We start from the raw sequence: 18,959 nt of genomic DNA, 5'->3' as shown, positions 1-18,959 counted from the left end.
TTTTGGAGCTCTATCTCAACTCTGAGATTTTTCGGGCTTTTCCGTCTGCCAAAAGAATCATAGCTGCTTTCAGACGGTCTGCAAGTTTCTAGCCCCTTTTTCTTCTTGCTCAGAACATTAGTGGATGAGTCTACTGGGGACTCTGTCATCCACTGAGACATTAGTCAAGTTAGGCAGACTTCATATGAGAGTTTTGCAATTCTACCTCTAGTTATCATCCAGTTCCGAGGATTCCAGTGCAGACAGAAAGCGCTGTAATGTTTTTTGGTTCTTCACGGCCGCTGAAGATTCACGCAGATAACGGTTACCGTTCTCCGCTTCCTGTCAAGCGGTAAGTAGGCTAGCTCCATCCCACAGCCTTCCTGCAGTTTCGCTGTGGTTCCCTTTGTCTCTTCCTTGGTCCAACTTCCAATGGAATGGTGATACCTTCTCTTCTGCACGCCCTTTTCGTTGAGTGACCTTACTTACCCTCCAAACAAGAAGAGAAAGCTCCATGAACCCTCTCAGACCAGCTCTCCCAAGCGGCGTCAGTTCCCGAACACCTGGGTCCAGTGAGCTCCTAGCACCCCGCGCCGATTCCGGAACGCCCGTTGCCTGTTCCTGAGTGTTCGGGTTAATCTATCTAGTTGTTGGCTTCCACCGCTAAATGCCTATTGTAGCACCCACTCATGGACAATTTTTTCTGCATCTTCCTGAGCTCCCGGTGCCAGCCTTCTAGTGTCTGGCACCAGTTCCCGAATGCCCGGCACCAGTTCCTGAGCATCCAGGTTTATCTCTTAGTACTCGGCTCCTGCCATTTCTGAGAATGCACTTTCATTTTTTCTTGATCACCAGTTCCTGATTGAACGCCTGGCTCTGGTTTTAAAGTGGCCGGCGCCAGTCCCCGATTGCCCGGCACCGCCTCTTCAGTATCAGGCTCCGGCCTCTGAGCTCCATTTAGCCCGCTCACAAGCGTTTTGTCTCTCTTCAGTCTGTTCCACCTTCGCCTATGGTTCAAGAGAGCCGATGTCGATCCCTTTTAAGCGAGGGTTAGTGTCTTGGAGTCCTGTCCTTTGCAGACAAGGACATTTGTGTGCCAAGATTGAGCTTGTTGAAGAAAGCTCTCTCCTCTGGCCCTTTCTTCGTCCTCCAAGAAGTCTCTCAAGGAGTTGGGAGTTTGGTTTTGGGCATAAAGGGAGCAAGACAAATGTCTTTTGATTTTTCTCCCTCTCATGCTTTGATGGAACTAGACCACCTTGTCGAAGATCTTGTCAAGGTTTTTTGAAGTTCTTAGCTTTCCTGACTGGCAGCAGGAACCCTGGCTAAGAAGGTAGAGGACTTTCAGGTTTTACTGAGAGACATCACCTCGGATTGTCTCTGTGTCCTGTCCTGTGCAGACAAGGACAATTAAGATGGCCTTTAGAGATTTCTGCTCTTTACTTTTGAAATCTCAAGAAGAGAGACCTCTGGTGCTTCTTTACTTCTGAGGGAGTCACACAGTCACAAATCAACCCTGTTAATTTTGCCCCTGGACCTACATCACCTCTTCCCTCAAGACAAAGTTTTGAGAATTGTGTCTGTTCTGCAGAAGAATTTGTCACAGTCTGGTTTTTTGGCAAGGCCACTGTTATGTCCGTGCCCAGGCTTTTGTGGCTTTTATGGACTTTTTCAAGATTGTTCTAAGCTTACCAGATATTAGTTTCCGCCATGTACAGTTCCACATATGTCTTCAGTCTGTACGAGGTGTTGTCAAGTCCACACTATGCATTATCGAGTTCACATAAGAAGTCGAGTCCGCATGGCTGTCAAAGAGTCCGCAGGGTCAGCAGCTGGTCTGCATTGATGTCTGTGAGTCTGCACGATGATCTGCAAGTTCGCTTGGTTGTCAGCAAGTCTGCATGGCCCACAGCCCCCTTTTTTTCATTTAACAGAAACAAAGTTGAAGATGGAGACAAACCACAGTCCTGTCATGCATTCTCCAGGGCGATTGGATGGAAACTTTTGATATGCAGGAACCATACTTCCATGTCCCCGTCTGGACTCCAGAGAGTGTCTTAGGCCCGTCTTCTGGGACAGGGTCTTCCAAGTCTTCACTCGGGTCCTCGTTCCTCTTGCATTTGACTTCATTTTCTGGACATAAACATCAATCTTTACCTGGATGACTGACTTCTGTGATTCCCTTCGAAGGAAAAGTGCTTGAAGGTTTTGAACACAAGACCAACTGGGACAGGGAAACACAGCTAGACACATTTGTTTTTCCCATAACCCCAGATTAAAGTTGGACCTGCAGTGGTAGCTGTCCGATAATAGACTTTTGGAAGGGAAGTCCCTTTATCCTCTGAGTCAAGACCTAGACTTCTACTCATTGCTTCAGATCTAGGTTTGGGAGCCCGCCTGGGGAACTGGGAAGTTTCCGGGACATGGTCCCCAGAAGAACAGAACCCTCACTTCCATGTCAGAGAGCTGAAAGCGACTTAGGGCCTCAGTGCGTCTCGACCCTAGTTCACATCTAGACTGTGGTAGTCCATTTAGACAAGACCACAACCCTAACATATATACTCGTACGTAAGCATGGAGGTTCTCATTTTCTCTCCACGAAATGGCAAGAGAACGTCCTATTTTGGACAGATCAAAATTGAGTATGGAGGTTCTCATTTTCTCTCCACGAAATGGCAAGAGAATGTCCTATTTTGGACAGATCAAAATTGAGTTTTCTAGTCTTTCGATTTATTCAAGGTAACTAAAAATTCTGGTGGATGAACTGAGAGCAGGTTCTTCCCACCGGATGGACCTTAGATCCCCTGGTCTCTTGAGGTCCATGGAATCTGTGGGACAGACCAACTTTGGACCTGTTTGCCTCTGCAAGGAATGTTCGCCTCCCTCTCATTGGTTCTCCAGCCCTAGACCCCCTAGCATGGGCAACAGACTATGCTGCAAGATCGGTCCAACTTGGACCTCCTAACCTTTATGCCCTTCAACATGGTCAAGGAAGTGCTAACAAGTTTCAGGCTCATCGTAACATTACCATGACCCACATAGCCTCTTTCTGGCCCATGTAAGAATGGTTCCTGAACCTGCTATGGTTCTTGGACTATCCAAGCTCCTTCCCCAACTGTGTCTACTCAGACATCCTCACTTTGAGAGATACCACCAAGGGTGGTTCACTCTTGCCTGGACAGGCTTCAGACTGTCCAGCAGCCTGTCAGAACGAAAAAGGTTTTCAAGATGTGATGCAGAGGCTATTGCAAGATGCAGATGTCAATCTTCTAGCTAAATCTACCAGGCTAAGTGGGCAATTTTCCGAAACTGGTGTCTCAAACACTACAACTCTTCTTCTGAGACATCTGTGACCCAAATTGCAGAATTCCTCCCTTATCTGAGATCTAGAACCTCTCATCCTTCACCATTAAGGGGTGTCAAACTATGCTTAACTTAGTGTTTAAGCAGAGAGATCTAGATCTTTTGTCGTACCTAAATCTTACAGACCTCATCAAGTCTTCTGACAAGTCCAAGCAAGGAAGGAATATCCAGTCTCCTGGAACCTGGACGTAGTGTTGAAGTGACTGACAGATCCCTCTTTTGAACCCCTACGTTTCTGTTCTCTGCAAAACCTTACCAGGAGGCTCCCTTCCTGGTGACCTTGACTTCTGCAAAAGCATATTAGTGAGATCCAAGCCATCGATTAATAGTAGGTTTTTCACAAGGAGACACGGTTTGCTTGTTAACCTTGGATTTTTAGCCAAGAATGGAGGCCCATCCAAGCCCTGGAACTGTTCTTTCTCCCTTAAGAGCTTAATGGACATCCTTAGCTCTGAGGAAGAAGAGAGAGCTCTCTGTCCAGTTAGAGCTTTCAGGTATTACCTGAGCAGGACCTGAAGATCAGAGGGCCATCCATAACCTCTGGTGTTCTGGCAAAAACCTGTCTCACCCACTGACTAAGAATGCATTGTCCTTCATCCTAAATGGACTTAATTTCTGAGATGCCCTCTCAGATTCAGAAGGACATTTTGCCTACTTTTTAAGAGATAGCTAAGGACATCAGAGCAGCCTCTCCTCATTAGCTTTCAGGCACAATATGTCCCTTATTTCCATTCTGCAGTCAACCTACTGAAAGTGTAATCGATCTTTGTGTCTCACTATTTGAATGAAAATTGAAACAGTGTTTGAACATTTTCAGTGCCTTGGGGCCATTTTTAGTAACTGGCATGATACTGTGGGAGGAAGCATAGGAATTTCTCCTACTATCTCTTCACCTTGTTGTATAGTTTTGAGTTTTGGGGAGCCGGGGGGGTACAGTGTACCGGGAGCACCCACCACTCTTAGTGAATGGGTTGTGGTTTTTTTTTTTCAGTGTAGGTGACAAAGTTGTCTGGTTATCTTTTATGTTGGTACTGTGCCCAGGGCAAGTGCACTTCTTTATGCTTTGCTAGCCATGGGTCACATCCTTCACTAGGATGTCTCTGCCGTCCCAGTATCAGATAGGTCTACAAAGGAATGGACAACACTTGTCCTCCTTTTCTGAGAGGAAAAAGATCCCATTGGACATGTGCTTCCCACCAATTTGGGACCCCTACAAGAAAATCTGTGGACAGCCATGGCTGAATTTTATGCTTGGCTCCACCTCTTTAATATTATAATTTCTACTACTATGCTGGAAGTAGCTGTTAAAGACCTCCAGAGTCTTCCAGAACATTGTTCACTGCAGTAGCCAAAACACTTTTGCAGACCCTATGGGGAGCCCTATGACTTTCTGGAACATTTCAATAAGGCTTGAAAGGAAGCTTTCCCCCTTTTGTCGGGACCTGTTTGAAGAATATGTTGCAGCACAACTCACTGAATGAGCCCCACAACAGAACCACACTATACAGGCAGTCCCTGGTTAACGGTGGGCTCGGTTAATGGCGATCCGGTTTTACAGCTCTTGTCTGGCGACAAAAATCGGCAATTTTTGGCGCTGAAAATCACTGATTTCCGCTTATTGGCGCAGATACATACCTAACAGAGGTGCCAATAACTGGAAATCGGCGCTTTTCAGTGGCAATAACCGAAAATCTGTGCTTTTTGGCGCCGAGAAGCCCGAAAATCGCTGATTTTCGGTTATTGGTGATTTTCGGTTATCATCACGCCCCCAGAACAGAACCCCCGCCGATAACCGAGGACTGCCTGTATACTGTTCTTGGAAAGGGGGAATCTGGGAAACAATACTCTTGAGAGTTTCCTTTTCCTAAGCTTAAGAAAGCTCATTATGAATCAGAACCGTACAAGCCTCAAGTCACCACTAAGGGATCCCTCCAACAACAGAAGAAAGGACAACAGTGGCAGCAGCACTCCTTTCAAAGCAGACAAAGATGCTCCTACCAAGGAAAATAAACTCCTGGACTGCATATTAAAGGCAAGGGAAGAGGTGAAGCCCAGTAGGACTTGGATAGTTGGGGTTGTCATCTTTAGTATCACATGCGGTGGAGGTCATCCCCTTGGGGACACAGTATAATTTTCAGTGGGTTAGGAGTTTTTTTCAAAAGAAAAAATAAAAATAACTAGACCCCGCTTAAAAGGGGAACATAGAGAAAGATATGTTTATTTGCTGTCACAATTCAATGTCCCCAAGAAAGATTCCTCTGAACAAAGGGTGATCCTCGACTTGTCAAGTCAGAACACATGCATTGTTTATGTAAATTTTTCTACATACATTATACCGGTCATATTTATTTTATGGGGGTTCAAGAAGAAGGAATTTAACTGGTGGCCTGCCTAGATGATTGGCTAATCTGGGGGAGCCACCAGAGAAGCATGGTGATGAAACCTGCGAGTAGTAGTCAACAGACTCCAGTCAAAAGGATTCCTAATAAATAGGGTCAAGTCCTACCTTATATCCAAGAGACGTTTTCTGAGGATGGGATTTTCTTTGTGGCCGGCTTTCTCTTCCCAACAGCACTCAGACCAGAATGAGGAAGGGCTTGAGAAGATTCCTTGCAAAGCCCAGCTTTTCCAGACAACAAATGGAACAAAGCCTGGGCCTGTTATAATTTGCATTTCTGGTAGAACTAATCCTGAGATTGCGAGTGTAGGATGTAAACTGAGTATGGCTCTCACATGCCAGGAAAAGCTTTGCGGTTGCCTTCATCTGAGATTGGGAAGATACTCTATCTGTGGGCCTGGAAGGGGTCTCTGGCAAATAGGTCCACCTGACTCCCATCTGCCTGAGTGATAATATATATGAATGCCTCTTTGACAGGTTGGGGAGGCCATTGGGAGGATCGTCAGGTAGCAGAAAGATGGTCACTTGTTCTGAAGAAGTGTCATATGAGCTTCCTGGCTGTCTTTCCATCTCAGAAAATGTAAACCTCCAAAAGGGACCCAAATTTTGTCATTCCTAGACAGCATGACTGCAATGTCTTATATCAAGAGGTTGGGCTCATGCTCAGCCCCTCTCAAGCATTATTTGCCCTGTTCTCATCTGGAAGTGGACATCTTTGCCACATGCAAGAACCATTAACTTCCAATGTGTGTGTATGTCTCTCAACCAGGACATTCAGGCAATAGCTAGAGAAGCACTCCTACAAGACTGGAACAAATGGAGGATGACATAGCTTTTTCCTCCATTTTCCCAAATTTCAAAGGGTTTGAACAGTGTGCTAGCTTTCAGCATAAATGCTTACTTTGTGCCCCAAATTAGCCAAATAGTTATTGGTTCCTTTTTCTTCAGTAATGGGTGAGAGAATAGATTCCATTATTGTCCGCTGTTCTATCCCAGACAGAAGGAGGGGAAGTTATCTTCACACCCTCCTTTTTTGAACTGTGACCTTCACATATGGATTTTTTAAATCTAGTCTGCCATGAAGATTATTGATCTAACATTGCTAGGTACCTAGTGCAAAAACTATGAACTTCATTTATCTGACATACCAGTCTGTATGGAAAATGTGGTTAGATTACTCTTAGACAGGGTCAACATTTCTTACACATACTCCTAGTTGTCATTTACTGTTGTCTCCTGGCCAAGAATGAGAACCTTGTAAAGGGAAAATCCCCAGTTTTTCTGATAAGAGAACTCAGTATTTTGGATAAAACGTTATTCCTGGTTCCAGCACTCAACGTTCACCTAGATCTCATAGCAAACATCCCAGATGGTCCCATTTTTCCTACACCCTAGCACAAACAGACTCTCTCTACATTGGCCAAGTATTATTTTAGTGGCCTTCATTAAAAAGGCAGATCATCACTCAGATTTTCTAAGTCGCGTGACACACAGAAGGTGAGTACATTGTTAACTTCAGAAATGATTCTTTAGAAGAAGTCTCCGCATTTACAGGGTGGTTATTAGAAGCATTATTCCTGAAACAGGGAAGATGCAGTAATTCTAAGCCAGACCCAACATAAGTAGGGAAGTCACCTTAGAATCACAAAGAATAATACATGCATAGGTTTGTGTGTTGTTTCCTGTTCTGTATTGCTAAACCATAATCAGTATCCAGAATAAAGAAAATGGTTGATAACCAGTGACTATAGTTTGGGCCAAAAATTTGTCTGTGTTGTTGGGATTTATTTATTTGGAACTAGGCCATTTTGTCACTTGTCAGTTTCTTTTGTAAGCTCCTTTTGATGATGAACAGCAGCTACACTATCAAAAAGCAGGTTTTGGCATAGGAAAAACCCAATTTTGGTAACTGCTGTGAATCCTCAAACCCACCCACTTTCCATGACAAAAATTCATGGGACTGGGGTGAACATTTATCTTGCACAGACCAGGCACATTATGTAATGAGGAAGATATACTCGCTGTTGTTACATCTGTGCAAGTAAAATCAAGGAAGGCTGAGGTAGTTGTTGTAGGACAGGAGATAGAGCCCTCCTGTCCTTTATATTCTGGCTGAGACCAACTAGAAGAAAATCTTTGAGATTGACTGGTCTTTCTTATAGATCCTTTGGGGGACCATGAGAGTGTAACTCCTTTGAGAACTCACAGCGGCTACCAAAAATAGTTTTTCCTATGTTAAAACCTGTTGGTTCCTCTTGGGCGCTTGTGAATCTGTATAACATACCATGAGTAATGGGGATCTTAGCCTGTGTTTGAGCTGTTGTCACACCTGTTTGAGAAGGGTGAAGGAAACTGGGTAATTTTTGTAGTGAAGAGAAAGAGCCCTCGTGCCATGAGTCCTTATAGACTCTGTCACTGTCTATCAGAGGCACTATTCTGGCAAAAACCAACTATGAGAGAATTCGTTGATATTGCTTGGTCTGTCTTATGGAGCCTAGTGTGATCATAAAAGTAAATTCTTTGAGGACAAACAGCAGCTACAATATCAGAGAAATATGTTAGAAGAGTAACGTTTACTTTGATTATTCGTTAACACACCTACTAGCTAACTGGTTGTTAGCTAATTAACAGCACAGACCAAAATCAAAGAGAATAAAAAGAAATTGCTTTCAAGACAAAAAACAGCAACATGTGCCAGGTTGCTGAAGCCAAGAAAGCTGGAGACATGGGCACCTGTTAGGTTTTTATCACTTACAGATCCATCACTGAAAGTATTTTAAATGATTGATTATGAAAATGTGTATAAAAAAACAGAAACATGGAGACTAATGCTAATAATGATCAATCCAGATAAACATTACTATTAATTGATATAAGGTTCACAAAAGTTGAACTTGGAAAGCATACAAACTGATGGGTAGGGATGGCTCCTTGTCATCAGAGTTCTCTCTACAGAGATAAGTCTGGTGTACCACTTATCTTTGGGACTTGAAATTAAGGCTTATGCACACAGTCCTCAGGTTACATCAGGGGTTCTGTTCCTGCACTGTGGTTTAAGCTGAAAATCATAAGAAAATCTTACTTTTGATCCTTTGGGTGTCTTGAAAATGATGTAACCTGCATTTTGATTTAGCTTTTCATCAAAAACCTCCAAATTTTGACCATTTTGCCATTTGGAGCCATATTGAAGTTCCAGTCTTCCATCAGACTGGTGATGTGAACCTTGAACATTCACTGTAACCCGGGAAATAACTTTTGATGAATATATTTGAAGAGTGACCTAAGCTGAGTCCAACGTACCCCGGGGATTGCTTGTATATGACAGTAGGTTGTGATGAAGCAAATATCTGTGTATTATATATACAGTATTTTCTTTTGAGTGGTACTGTTTTATTTTCTTGCATTTCAGAGTTGAACACTTGATTCTGGCTGATCCATGGGGCTTCCCAGAGCGACCTTTAGATGTTGGTGAACGTTACAACTTCCCTTTTTGGGTAAAAGCAATTGGAGCAATACTTCAGCCATTTAATCCATTATTTATTGTGAGAACAGCTGGTCCTTTAGGTGAGTTTAGATGTCAAACTGTTACTTAGTTTGGTTTTCTAATTGTTTGAACAAGAACTTACTACAGTAATTTCTTTTAATTACATGTTCTTGAAGACCGAGAGAGTGCCTAAAGTTATTCTTCAAAGGGTTAGCACTGTTTATTTGGGGCACTTTGGTAGTTTGAATTTTTGGAATTATCGTATCTTGAGAAAGGTGAATCTATTGTTTACTCACATTTATTACATTAGTTTTGGTTTTGTTTGCGGTTTATTGTGCAGTTGTCTGTCATCTGCTGAAAAAACACTTACAAGTTCAACCTCTCTGTCAGCTTGATGTTGCTGTAAATTTTTAAAAATAATGCGAGTCAAGTTCCATATTATGAATAAAATACCAGTTATTTTTCTATGTTTGAACCGTTCAAGGCTAACCTAGCATAGCTGTATTGAATGTGTAAGAATGTTTTGTTGTGATTTTTAGGAGAAGAGACCATTATGGCTTGCTTCTTGAAAGAGGGAGAGCCTGTCTATATTTATGACTTATATTCATATGGGATATCAGAAATTTTCTGGGCTACATACCTGCTTTTGTCAGTTTTTCAATTTATAGTTTTTTTGGATGGTAGTACAGTGCTCCCCACTTTTTTGCGGGGATAGGTTCCAGAACCCACTGCGAAAATGCAAAATCTGCGGAAATGGAAAATCCCCTCTGAAAATGCCTATAACTGCCAAATACCCTGTACCCCTTAAACTAAAATGCTGACAACTGCCTATTTTAACAGTTCACTGCCAAATTTAATAGTTCAAACAAAAATATACCTTAAATTATCATACTAAAACAATTTAATATAATTTCAAACAAAAAATACACCCCAAACCATCACCCCAAAATTATCTTAGATACCCCATACAACTGTTACTCTTAAGTATATACACCTAAAATGCTTATAGGAATGATTTACTTGTTTTCAAATATTAGTATTAATGTAAATAAAGCAAAATATAAAAAAATGTTCAATACAAATTACAGTAAATCTTTAATACAAATTAAATAAATCTATCATACAGAAAACTTGACCACTAATCAAGTTACCCCTGTATAAGTAAGCATAGCCATTTTCTCTCATAGTATTGAAGTCGTTCCATTTTCATTTTACGTTGGTAAAAACAATTATTGTCACTAGTGTATTAAATATTTTTAATGTGCATTTGTATTTCTGTTCTCTCTCTCTCTCTCTCTCTCTCTCTCTCTCTCTCTCTCTCTCTCTCTCTCTCTCTCTCTCTCTCTCTCTCTCTCTCTCACTGAGGTAGAGAGAGCTTGATTTTTTATGCATACATGTTTATTGGTATTGTACAGTATAGTTTTATAGATAAACGTGATGTTATTGCGTCATTCATTTTTCTTATTTTCCGCTCTATAATTATACAACTTTTTGCATTTCAATAAAAGACCAGAAAATAAAATTGTTTTGCACAGTATAGTTTTATAGATAAATGAGATGTTGCTTTGTTATTCATTTTTTCATATTTTCCATGCTATAATTACAGTATACAACTTTTTGCATTTCAATAAAAGTAGACTGGAAAATGAAATTAAAATAATTAGTGAATCATCATATGTAAACTTGTTAAACTCCTTCTGGGTTGGGGGCCCCAGAGTGAGCTGAACAGGTTAAACCTGTTAAGCTCATTCTAGGGCCCCCAACCCATAATGAGCTTAACAGTTTTATGATGCTTTGCTAATTACTTGTACTTTAATTTTATTTTCTGGTCTTCTTTTATTGAAATGCAAAAATTTGTATAATTATTGCATGGAAAATATAAAAAAGTGAGTGACACAGTAACATCACGTTTATCTATAAAACTATACTGTACAATACCAATAAACACATATGCATAAAAAATCAATCTCTCTTATCTCAGTGAGAGAAAGAGATTAGTGGTCAAACGTTCTGTAAGACAGATTTATTTAATTTGTATAAAAGATTTACTTAACCCTTAAACGCTATTGGACATAATTATACAAAATTGTCTTTTGCATTTCAAAAAAGGTCAGACCAGAAATGGTCGAAAAAAAATTGTAAGCTTCTTACATTCTAGTAATATTCAATCATGTATAGATAAAATATTTTGATTTATGTTTTTGAAAAAACTTTGTTATTCATTTTTAAATTCTTTCGTCATATTTTTGCTATATTAGCTTACATAAAGTTTTATATATGAAAATGTATACAACTTTTGCATTTTTCAATAAACCAGATAACTGCCAAAATTTCAACCTTTGAACTTTGACTCGACAAATGGTAAAAACACAATTTTAAATAAAACTCTTATCTGTAATCAATCATTTACCTTCATTTTGCAACTTGTCTAATGGTGAATTTTTGAAAAAACTTTTTCATTCCGCACCAGAAATTCTTTACGCACGTTGTCGTAATGTTTGCACCGTTTTATATTAGTCCCATAAAGTTTTATATATGGAATTAGCTACAACAGAAAAAACGCAATTATAAACTAAAACTCTTACATTCTAGTAATATTCAATCATGTACCTTCATTTTGCAACAAACTGGAAGTCTCTAGCACAATATTTCAATTTATGATGAATTTCTGAAAAAAAATTTTTTCCTTACGCCTGATGCTAACTGCTCTCAAAATTCTTTCGTCATGTTGTCGTAATGTTTGCAATTTTTATTTTCTAAAGTTTTATATATGAAAATGCGCAATTTCATGTAGAATACAACAGAAAATAGCTCATGGTTGTAGCTTTATCAGTTTTGAAATATTTTCACATACATCACGATAACTGCCAAAATTTCAACCTTCGTCAACTTTAACTCGACCAGTAAATGGTCAAAAAACGCAATTGTAAGCTAAAACTCTTACATTCTAGTAATATTCAATCGTTTAACTTCATTTTGCAAAAATTGTAAGTCTCTAGCACAATATTTCGATTTATAAAAAAAACATTTTCTACTCTCTAAATTCTTTCTCAGTCGAATATTTGCACCGATATTAGTCATTGCATAAACTTTTATATATGAAAATGATTAGTGTACAATACAACAAAAATAACTCATGGTTGTAGCTTTTATCAGTTTTGAAATATTTCATATAAATCACGATAAATTAAAATTTAATTTGTAACTCAAAAATGGTCGAAAACTTTGTAAGCTAAAACACTAAATCTAGTTATTCAATGAATTAGCTTCATTTTTCAACAAACTTTATAAATATTTTGAAAAAAACTTTTTTTACGTGTTTACATTAATCATTTTGTATGATATATTTTCTCTGTTGCTTTGATTGTTTTAAAATTTGTTATATAAAAATCATTTTTAGTGTACAATACATTAACATAAAAATTTGTATACAATTATATACGAGTTTTATTTTTGCGCTGTTTATTCCAATATTTATGTCATGGTTGCATAAAAAACTAAAACAAAAAATGAAAAATGAACTAATCTTAAAAACTAAGCGTGCTGTGAATTTTTCCCATTGCTCTATTCGGGAAAAATAGGGCTGGGTTAATTTGTATTAAAAACTTTATAAATATTTTGCTGTGTTTACATTACTATGAATATTTGAAAATTAGTAAATAATTTTTGTCATAAAAATCTATTTAGTCATGAAAATAAAATGAAAATACAGTAATTAGTGAATATTGCTCTATGAAAAAATATGTGAATTGGTGAAAGTTCCCGCGTAATTGAAACATATGTTCCACAAAAATCCATGCTAAAGTGAAGTGCAACAAAGTGGGGATCCACTGCAAGTAGGGAGAGGCTTGAGTAAGTTTAACTCTTAAACATTGTGAAAAACACTTTTTATTCACTAGCTATTTTTTCCTCGTATAAAATTTTGATGTTTAAAGTTAGTATTTACAGATCTTCATAATGATTATGTGCTGACACTTAAAGTAAATTTTATTTAATTTTTTCCCTCCACTCAGAAATTTTACCTTACAATTTTGTGCATGTAAAATATTTTTGCAAATTGAAAATGCCTTCATTCTGTATTTTATTTCCTTATTTTGTACCCATAGGACCAAAGCTTTTACAAAAAGCCCGCCCTGACCTTATTCACAAATTTTCTGGGATGGTAAAGGATGCTGAAGAAGTTATACCAAATTACTTGTATCACTGTAATGCCCAAGACCCAACGTAAGTGTATTTGATTTTATTTCTTCCATACTTTTTTCATAATCTCATAATACAAGACTCCTTGATTTCTTTTTACTTTTGGATTCATTTTCTGATGTAAACAAAAATGCCATGTCTGTAATTGATCTGTAGTATGTAATTGTGGAATATATGTTAAACATACACAGAAAAGTATTGTAGGCTCATGTTAAATTTGTTTAATGAATTTCTAATTTTTTATATAATACATTATTGATTGCTACTTGCAACTCAGGATTACAGCAAAGTCTAGTAGTCTAGCTTCTGATAGTGTACAATACTTGCAAACCTTTTTTTACTGATAGGTACAATTCAAAACATTTAGTAATACCATCCAAGTCTTTGACTTCCTTGCAAAAGACAGGAAGTACCTCATACAGTTCCATCAGCCATTGGTTGGTATTAGCATTTTGATCCATTTCCCACTACCTCTTTATGAACTGAGTACTAGTCAAGTGTACATTTATGCAGGTAAACGATGAGTACAGTATACCCTTCACATTTCCCATTCCTTAACATTTTGCATGGATAACATTTCTTTATTGCACTAGTGGCATCCAAGACTTCCAGATGGTAAAGAAACAAAAGCATCAGATATAGCTGATTATGCAAGTAATCAAAATGTTAGGGATATTGAAGGCTGACATTCAGGAAGCAGATAATGGTTGAATGCATTAGCTTTCCAGCCACATATGACAAGAAATAGAGGGGCTCACTCATCAGTTTCATTTTTAAATTACAGTTTTCATTAGAAGGCATAAAAAGGAAAACATTTGAGATAGTGGAACCAGTGCACCTAATGAAGTTAACCTGTTAAGTGTCGCGTATGGGAGATGTTGCCATTCTTGTATCGTCACATTTTCTTGCATGCAGAGTGGTCATTTGGTCTGTGCTAATTTTTATACTTTTTTTTTTTTTTTTACATTGGTATTATTTTTTTGTGTGTAAACACATGAGGATATTAAATACTGTAGTATAAGAAGAGACAAAAGAATTAATTTTGCATTTTATTTCATAAAGATTATGTGTATGAAACAAAATGAAAAAAAGGATTTTGACAAAGGAAAAATCTATTTCTGGGAGAGACCTGTGTCACCCGTGAAATAGAATCCATTCAGCACTTATTTCTAGGTAAATCCATTGCTAAATATACCAGAGAAAAGCTAAATGCCGTTGAGTTATTACCCCAGTGCGTAGCCCAGCGAAATGGAGTCGTGTATGAGATTGTCACAATCACAGGTCTCCGCCCTGTAGACATTCCCGATGTCAAAAGTCCTACCGAGTGAGGTGCCGATACAACGCCCGCACCACTCATGGACCGTCAACACACCAGCGCCACCTATCTCCAAGGTGTTAGCACCCACCACCTAGGAATGGCATTTTTATCAAGGGGGAAAAGAAGAAGAGAGGGAAATACTGGTGATTAGGTCTCTCCCAGAAATAGATTTTTCCTGTCAAAATCCTTTTTCTGGTTTTCCACCTGTGTCACCCGGCAAGGTGAAATAACAACAGAGAAACAAAATACCATCCGAAAACTAAAGAAACTTGTAATGGAAAGAAATAAAACTATAATTCCACAAGAACTTTAATTGTAAAAGTAGCAAAAATTGATATTCCAATACATAAACTATAGTAAGGTGGGGGAACTATGTCCCGCAAGACAAGAGAACAAAAAGACATAAAACATACTTAAAAGTTACAAACAGGGGACAAATACAAAACTGTAACATGGCTCAGAGCAGGCTGTGAAGTATGCCTGACCCGGGAGGTGATGGAAAGGAATAAAGGTGAGGCAGGTAGAAGGGAGGAAAGTGACCGAATATAAAGAAAAGGAGTTAAATAGGAGGAAGGAACAATGCTTCCTGCCGCTAATTGTGGTGAATTTTAGAGCTTCTAGGATTTCAAATAGTGGCATTTTGAAAACCAGGGAGACTTCCACTTGTATATTTTGTAAGATCCTCAAAATTCATGTGATGGAAATAATTAGTGAGTAAAGCAATCATCAATGTCATGAACCTTCGAACTGTCTGGGTTTGCTTGTTTAATAAAAATATAAGATCTCTGTCTGATGGCCTTCATAGAAATAGTTCCTCCACCTTCCCTTATAAACAGAGGTCCCGGGTTATTTGCAAGGTCCTGCCTAAATAAGCCTTTAAAGTAAAGACCGGCATAAGGATAGGTCTTGTGTAGGGGACGACCAGGAGACCATCTATTTTTGAGTGGATCTCATTCTTAGCTAGGAATTTAAGGTGAGGCTACAACACTTCACCTGGGATGGAAGGAAATTCCATATGATTGGGCCTTCCCAGACAGGGGGCAGACAGCTTGGAAATTCTAGCACCTGAAGCTAAACTAATTAAAAATAAGGTCTTCCTCAATAAACTTTGGAATGAACAAGATTGATTATCAGTTTCTGAGGCTAATTTAAGGACATCATTTAAGAACCAGGAAACCGTGTGTGGACGGGTTACTGGTCTCAAACGGGCACAGGCTTTAGGGATTGAAGAAAAATAAAGAACCACACAATATTGAACCCGTAAAAACATCTTTTCAAAGCTGATTTGGCTGTAGTATAGGTACTCGAGGCAAGACCTTTTTCAAATAAAGACCTAAAAAAATGAAATTGCTAGGTTCGTGGTCATTATGGCTGCTTCCAGATTCTTTTAGAAGAGTAAGCACTTAACTGCTGAGTCATACTGTCTGGAGAGTGGATTCCCTTTTGTCTGATTCTAGGAACAAAGTGTTAATAGGGTCAATATTCAGACCTTCTGGAGCTGCAAACTTCATGAAACCCACAAAGCTAGGGCATTCTGGAATTCTTGAGAAGCTTTGGACACAGTCTGAGTTTGTACTATTTAAGGCCAGTTTTGGTTTGGGAATTTGTAAGCACTGCCGCCAGCTCTAGAAGAAGCGGAAACCAGTTGCCTTCAGCCAATTGGGAGCCACGAGCTACCTGGCCCTTGAATGTCCTGAGCTTGTGAAGGACTTTCAGTACTGCGGTTTACTGGAGGAAATAGATAGATCCTCCGCCACTTGTTCCACCCATTGACATTGCATCTGTGGAGTGTGCTAGAGGGTCCGTTGGGGAGCCACATAACAGGAAAGTTTGTGGTTGCATTCTGTTGCAAAGAGATCTACTGAGACCCGAACTTGACTGCAACCCAATTGAATGGAAGTTTTAACCAGGGACCATTCCTACTCCAGCGGAGTTGTTCTTGGATAGGAATCTGCAATGACATTCCGACTCCTGCTAGATGAGTAGCAGACAGATGCCACCGGTGTTTGTTTACTAAGGAAAATATTGCTATCATAACCTGGTTGATCCGCCTAATTTGAACCCCTCTGCTTATACAATGTACCACCACTGCACTGGTTCAAGACCAGTCTTATATGGATCAGACTGTTTGGACGAGCTTTGCCAAGTTAGAAGACTGCCATAGCTTCCAGGACATTGATATGGGGATCAAGGAAACATTGCAGACCAAGTCCTGAACTTTCTTGTGTTGAGAGATCCTCCCACCCGCTTTTAGAGAAGCGTCAGGAATCACTAGTGCCGGAGGGGGAAATGAAGCGGTACTGAATTCGACATAAGCTCTTGACTGTTGTCCAAGGCCGAAAGTCTCTTTTTTCAAAATTGGCGAATTAAAGACACCTTGTCTCTGAACCTGACGTTGGCTCGCTCCGCCATACTTCCCGTTTATATCCTTCAGTTTGATTTCAGTAGAAGATCCGCACAAGCGAACTGAAGAGAACCTAAGACTCTTGGGTAATGGGCGGAAGCTACTTGTTTCTGAGGAACTGTCTGTTGCCTTGGCTATTTCTCTCTGTTTGGCCGGTGGAAGAGATAGTTTAGTGAACGAGGTCCCACTGATCCCTAACCATTGAATGCGACTGCACTAGGCGGGATTTCTCCTGTTTATTTGAAAGCCTAGGAGATTCTAGGAAAGCCGACATTACTATGGCTGTTGCTTTCTGGCATTCAAGCATGCTGGATGCCCAAATGATCCAATCGCCCAGGTATGCTGCCAGCATGATCCCTTGAGACCATAGTTGCTGAACTACCAGATCTGCCAGTTTGGTGAAGATTCTGGGGGCTGCGTTGAGACCGAATGGCATGACTCTGAACGAGCATGCTTGATTTCCAGTCTGAACCCCAGATATGAGAGAACCTTTCGCAGTCGGACGTGATAGTAAGCGCCTGAAAGATCTAGAGGTGGTTACGGCCCACGGGCAGTAGGTCCTAACATGCGAAGATTGTAAGATTCGGGAACTTGTCGCATTGAATGTAAGAATTTAGATCGACAAGTCTAGAATTACTCTGTTGACTGAATCTTTCTTTGGAACACTACAGTCTGTCTTGGAATTTCAAGTGTCTCGCTTTCTTTATTGCCCCTTTTTAAAATGATCTTTCACGAAGTCCTTCAGAGCCTTGGACGGTGATTGATGGAACTGGCTAAGGGGGAGGACCTCTGCACCAACTCCACCCCAGTCCTTTGGAGATCATGCTCTGGGGCCCAGGACTGAAGTTCCACTGGTCCCTAAAATATACAACCTCCCGCCTCACCTGAGATATCTCACTGCGGGAGGATGGTCTGCCTCTCTGGAGCCTCTGCCTCCCCCTTCCTCGGGAGGAGGAGCGAGGTGCCCCCTGCCCTGTAGTATCCTCTGGCCCTAGTCTCTGCATTCTGGATAGACCGAATGCCCCTGGCTTCTTCATGAAGCATTGGAAAGCTGGGGAAGATACATACGAGGGGGCAGCGAGAGACTGAGGAGCTGGCTGAACCAGCACATATTGAGGCTGAGGCTGAGCGTGTGAGGTTGAAGGCTGGCCGGGTGCGGGGACCTGGACAGCCTGCAAGACAGTCTGAGCAGGGAGCCGTTTAAACTTTTTGAACTTCACCGACTTATAGGGGGTCCAAGGGTCTGCTTGCTTACGCCAGGCAGGCCCCAACGGAGCGTGGGGAGACTCTGATTGGCCCCATGTTTCAGCTAGGACCGCATCAACCTCTTTCTGAGGGAAGAGATTACTTCAGATGGAGCTCTTCATAAGCCCAGTTAGCTCATAATCGATGGAAGCTGCCGAAAAGATGTGCTTTCGCAGTTCATCGGGCCGTGATGAAAATGCAGCGTCCTGTTGAAAACTCGCCAAGAGATTTCGCCAGACCTGGAAACAAAGCTGCCTTCTGTAGACCACTGATGCTGCTCTGCCAAAGTCAGAGAGTTTAAGGACCTGCTAAGCCTGTCCTTAGTCTCAGCTTCAGCCTTCAGGAGCGAAACCGGGATCTTAGGGAGTTGCTCGCTGAACAAGTTAGAGGCGCAGTCAGGGTCGAGCCGAAATACTGTGAAAGTGGCCGCTCCCTCCCAAAACTCAGAATCGGGAAGACAAGAGAGGTGGATCTGTCTCGAACATGAGGAAGGGTTTACCCTCCATGCACGCTACAGAGGAAGCCACTTTGAAGTGCAAGGGGTAGGAGAATTTCCCAAAGAGAACATTGT

The 18,959-nt window shown here is 40.4% G+C and overlaps 1 protein-coding gene across 2 annotated transcripts in view; it reads left to right on the top strand.

Moving 5' to 3' along the window:
• The window catches only part of puml (pummelig), a 130,544-nt gene extending 117,074 nt beyond the window's left edge, over window positions 1–13,470 (top strand). For both annotated transcript variants that reach the window (XM_067107234.1, XM_067107233.1), the window contains 2 exons: window positions 9,147–9,301; window positions 13,328–13,470. In XM_067107234.1, the coding sequence (XP_066963335.1) occupies window positions 9,147–9,301; window positions 13,328–13,449 (277 nt within the window). In that variant the 3' untranslated portion in view covers window positions 13,450–13,470. The remainder of the gene's footprint in view (window positions 1–9,146; window positions 9,302–13,327) is intronic.
• The last annotated feature ends 5,489 nt before the right edge of the window (window positions 13,471–18,959 follow it).

Source organism: Macrobrachium rosenbergii, chromosome 8, assembly GCF_040412425.1.
Source record: "Macrobrachium rosenbergii isolate ZJJX-2024 chromosome 8, ASM4041242v1, whole genome shotgun sequence".
In the NCBI taxonomy this organism is placed as follows: domain Eukaryota; kingdom Metazoa; phylum Arthropoda; class Malacostraca; order Decapoda; family Palaemonidae; genus Macrobrachium; species Macrobrachium rosenbergii.
The sequence above is the reverse complement of the archived record's forward strand: the minus strand, read 5'-3'. Positions and strand labels throughout refer to the sequence as shown.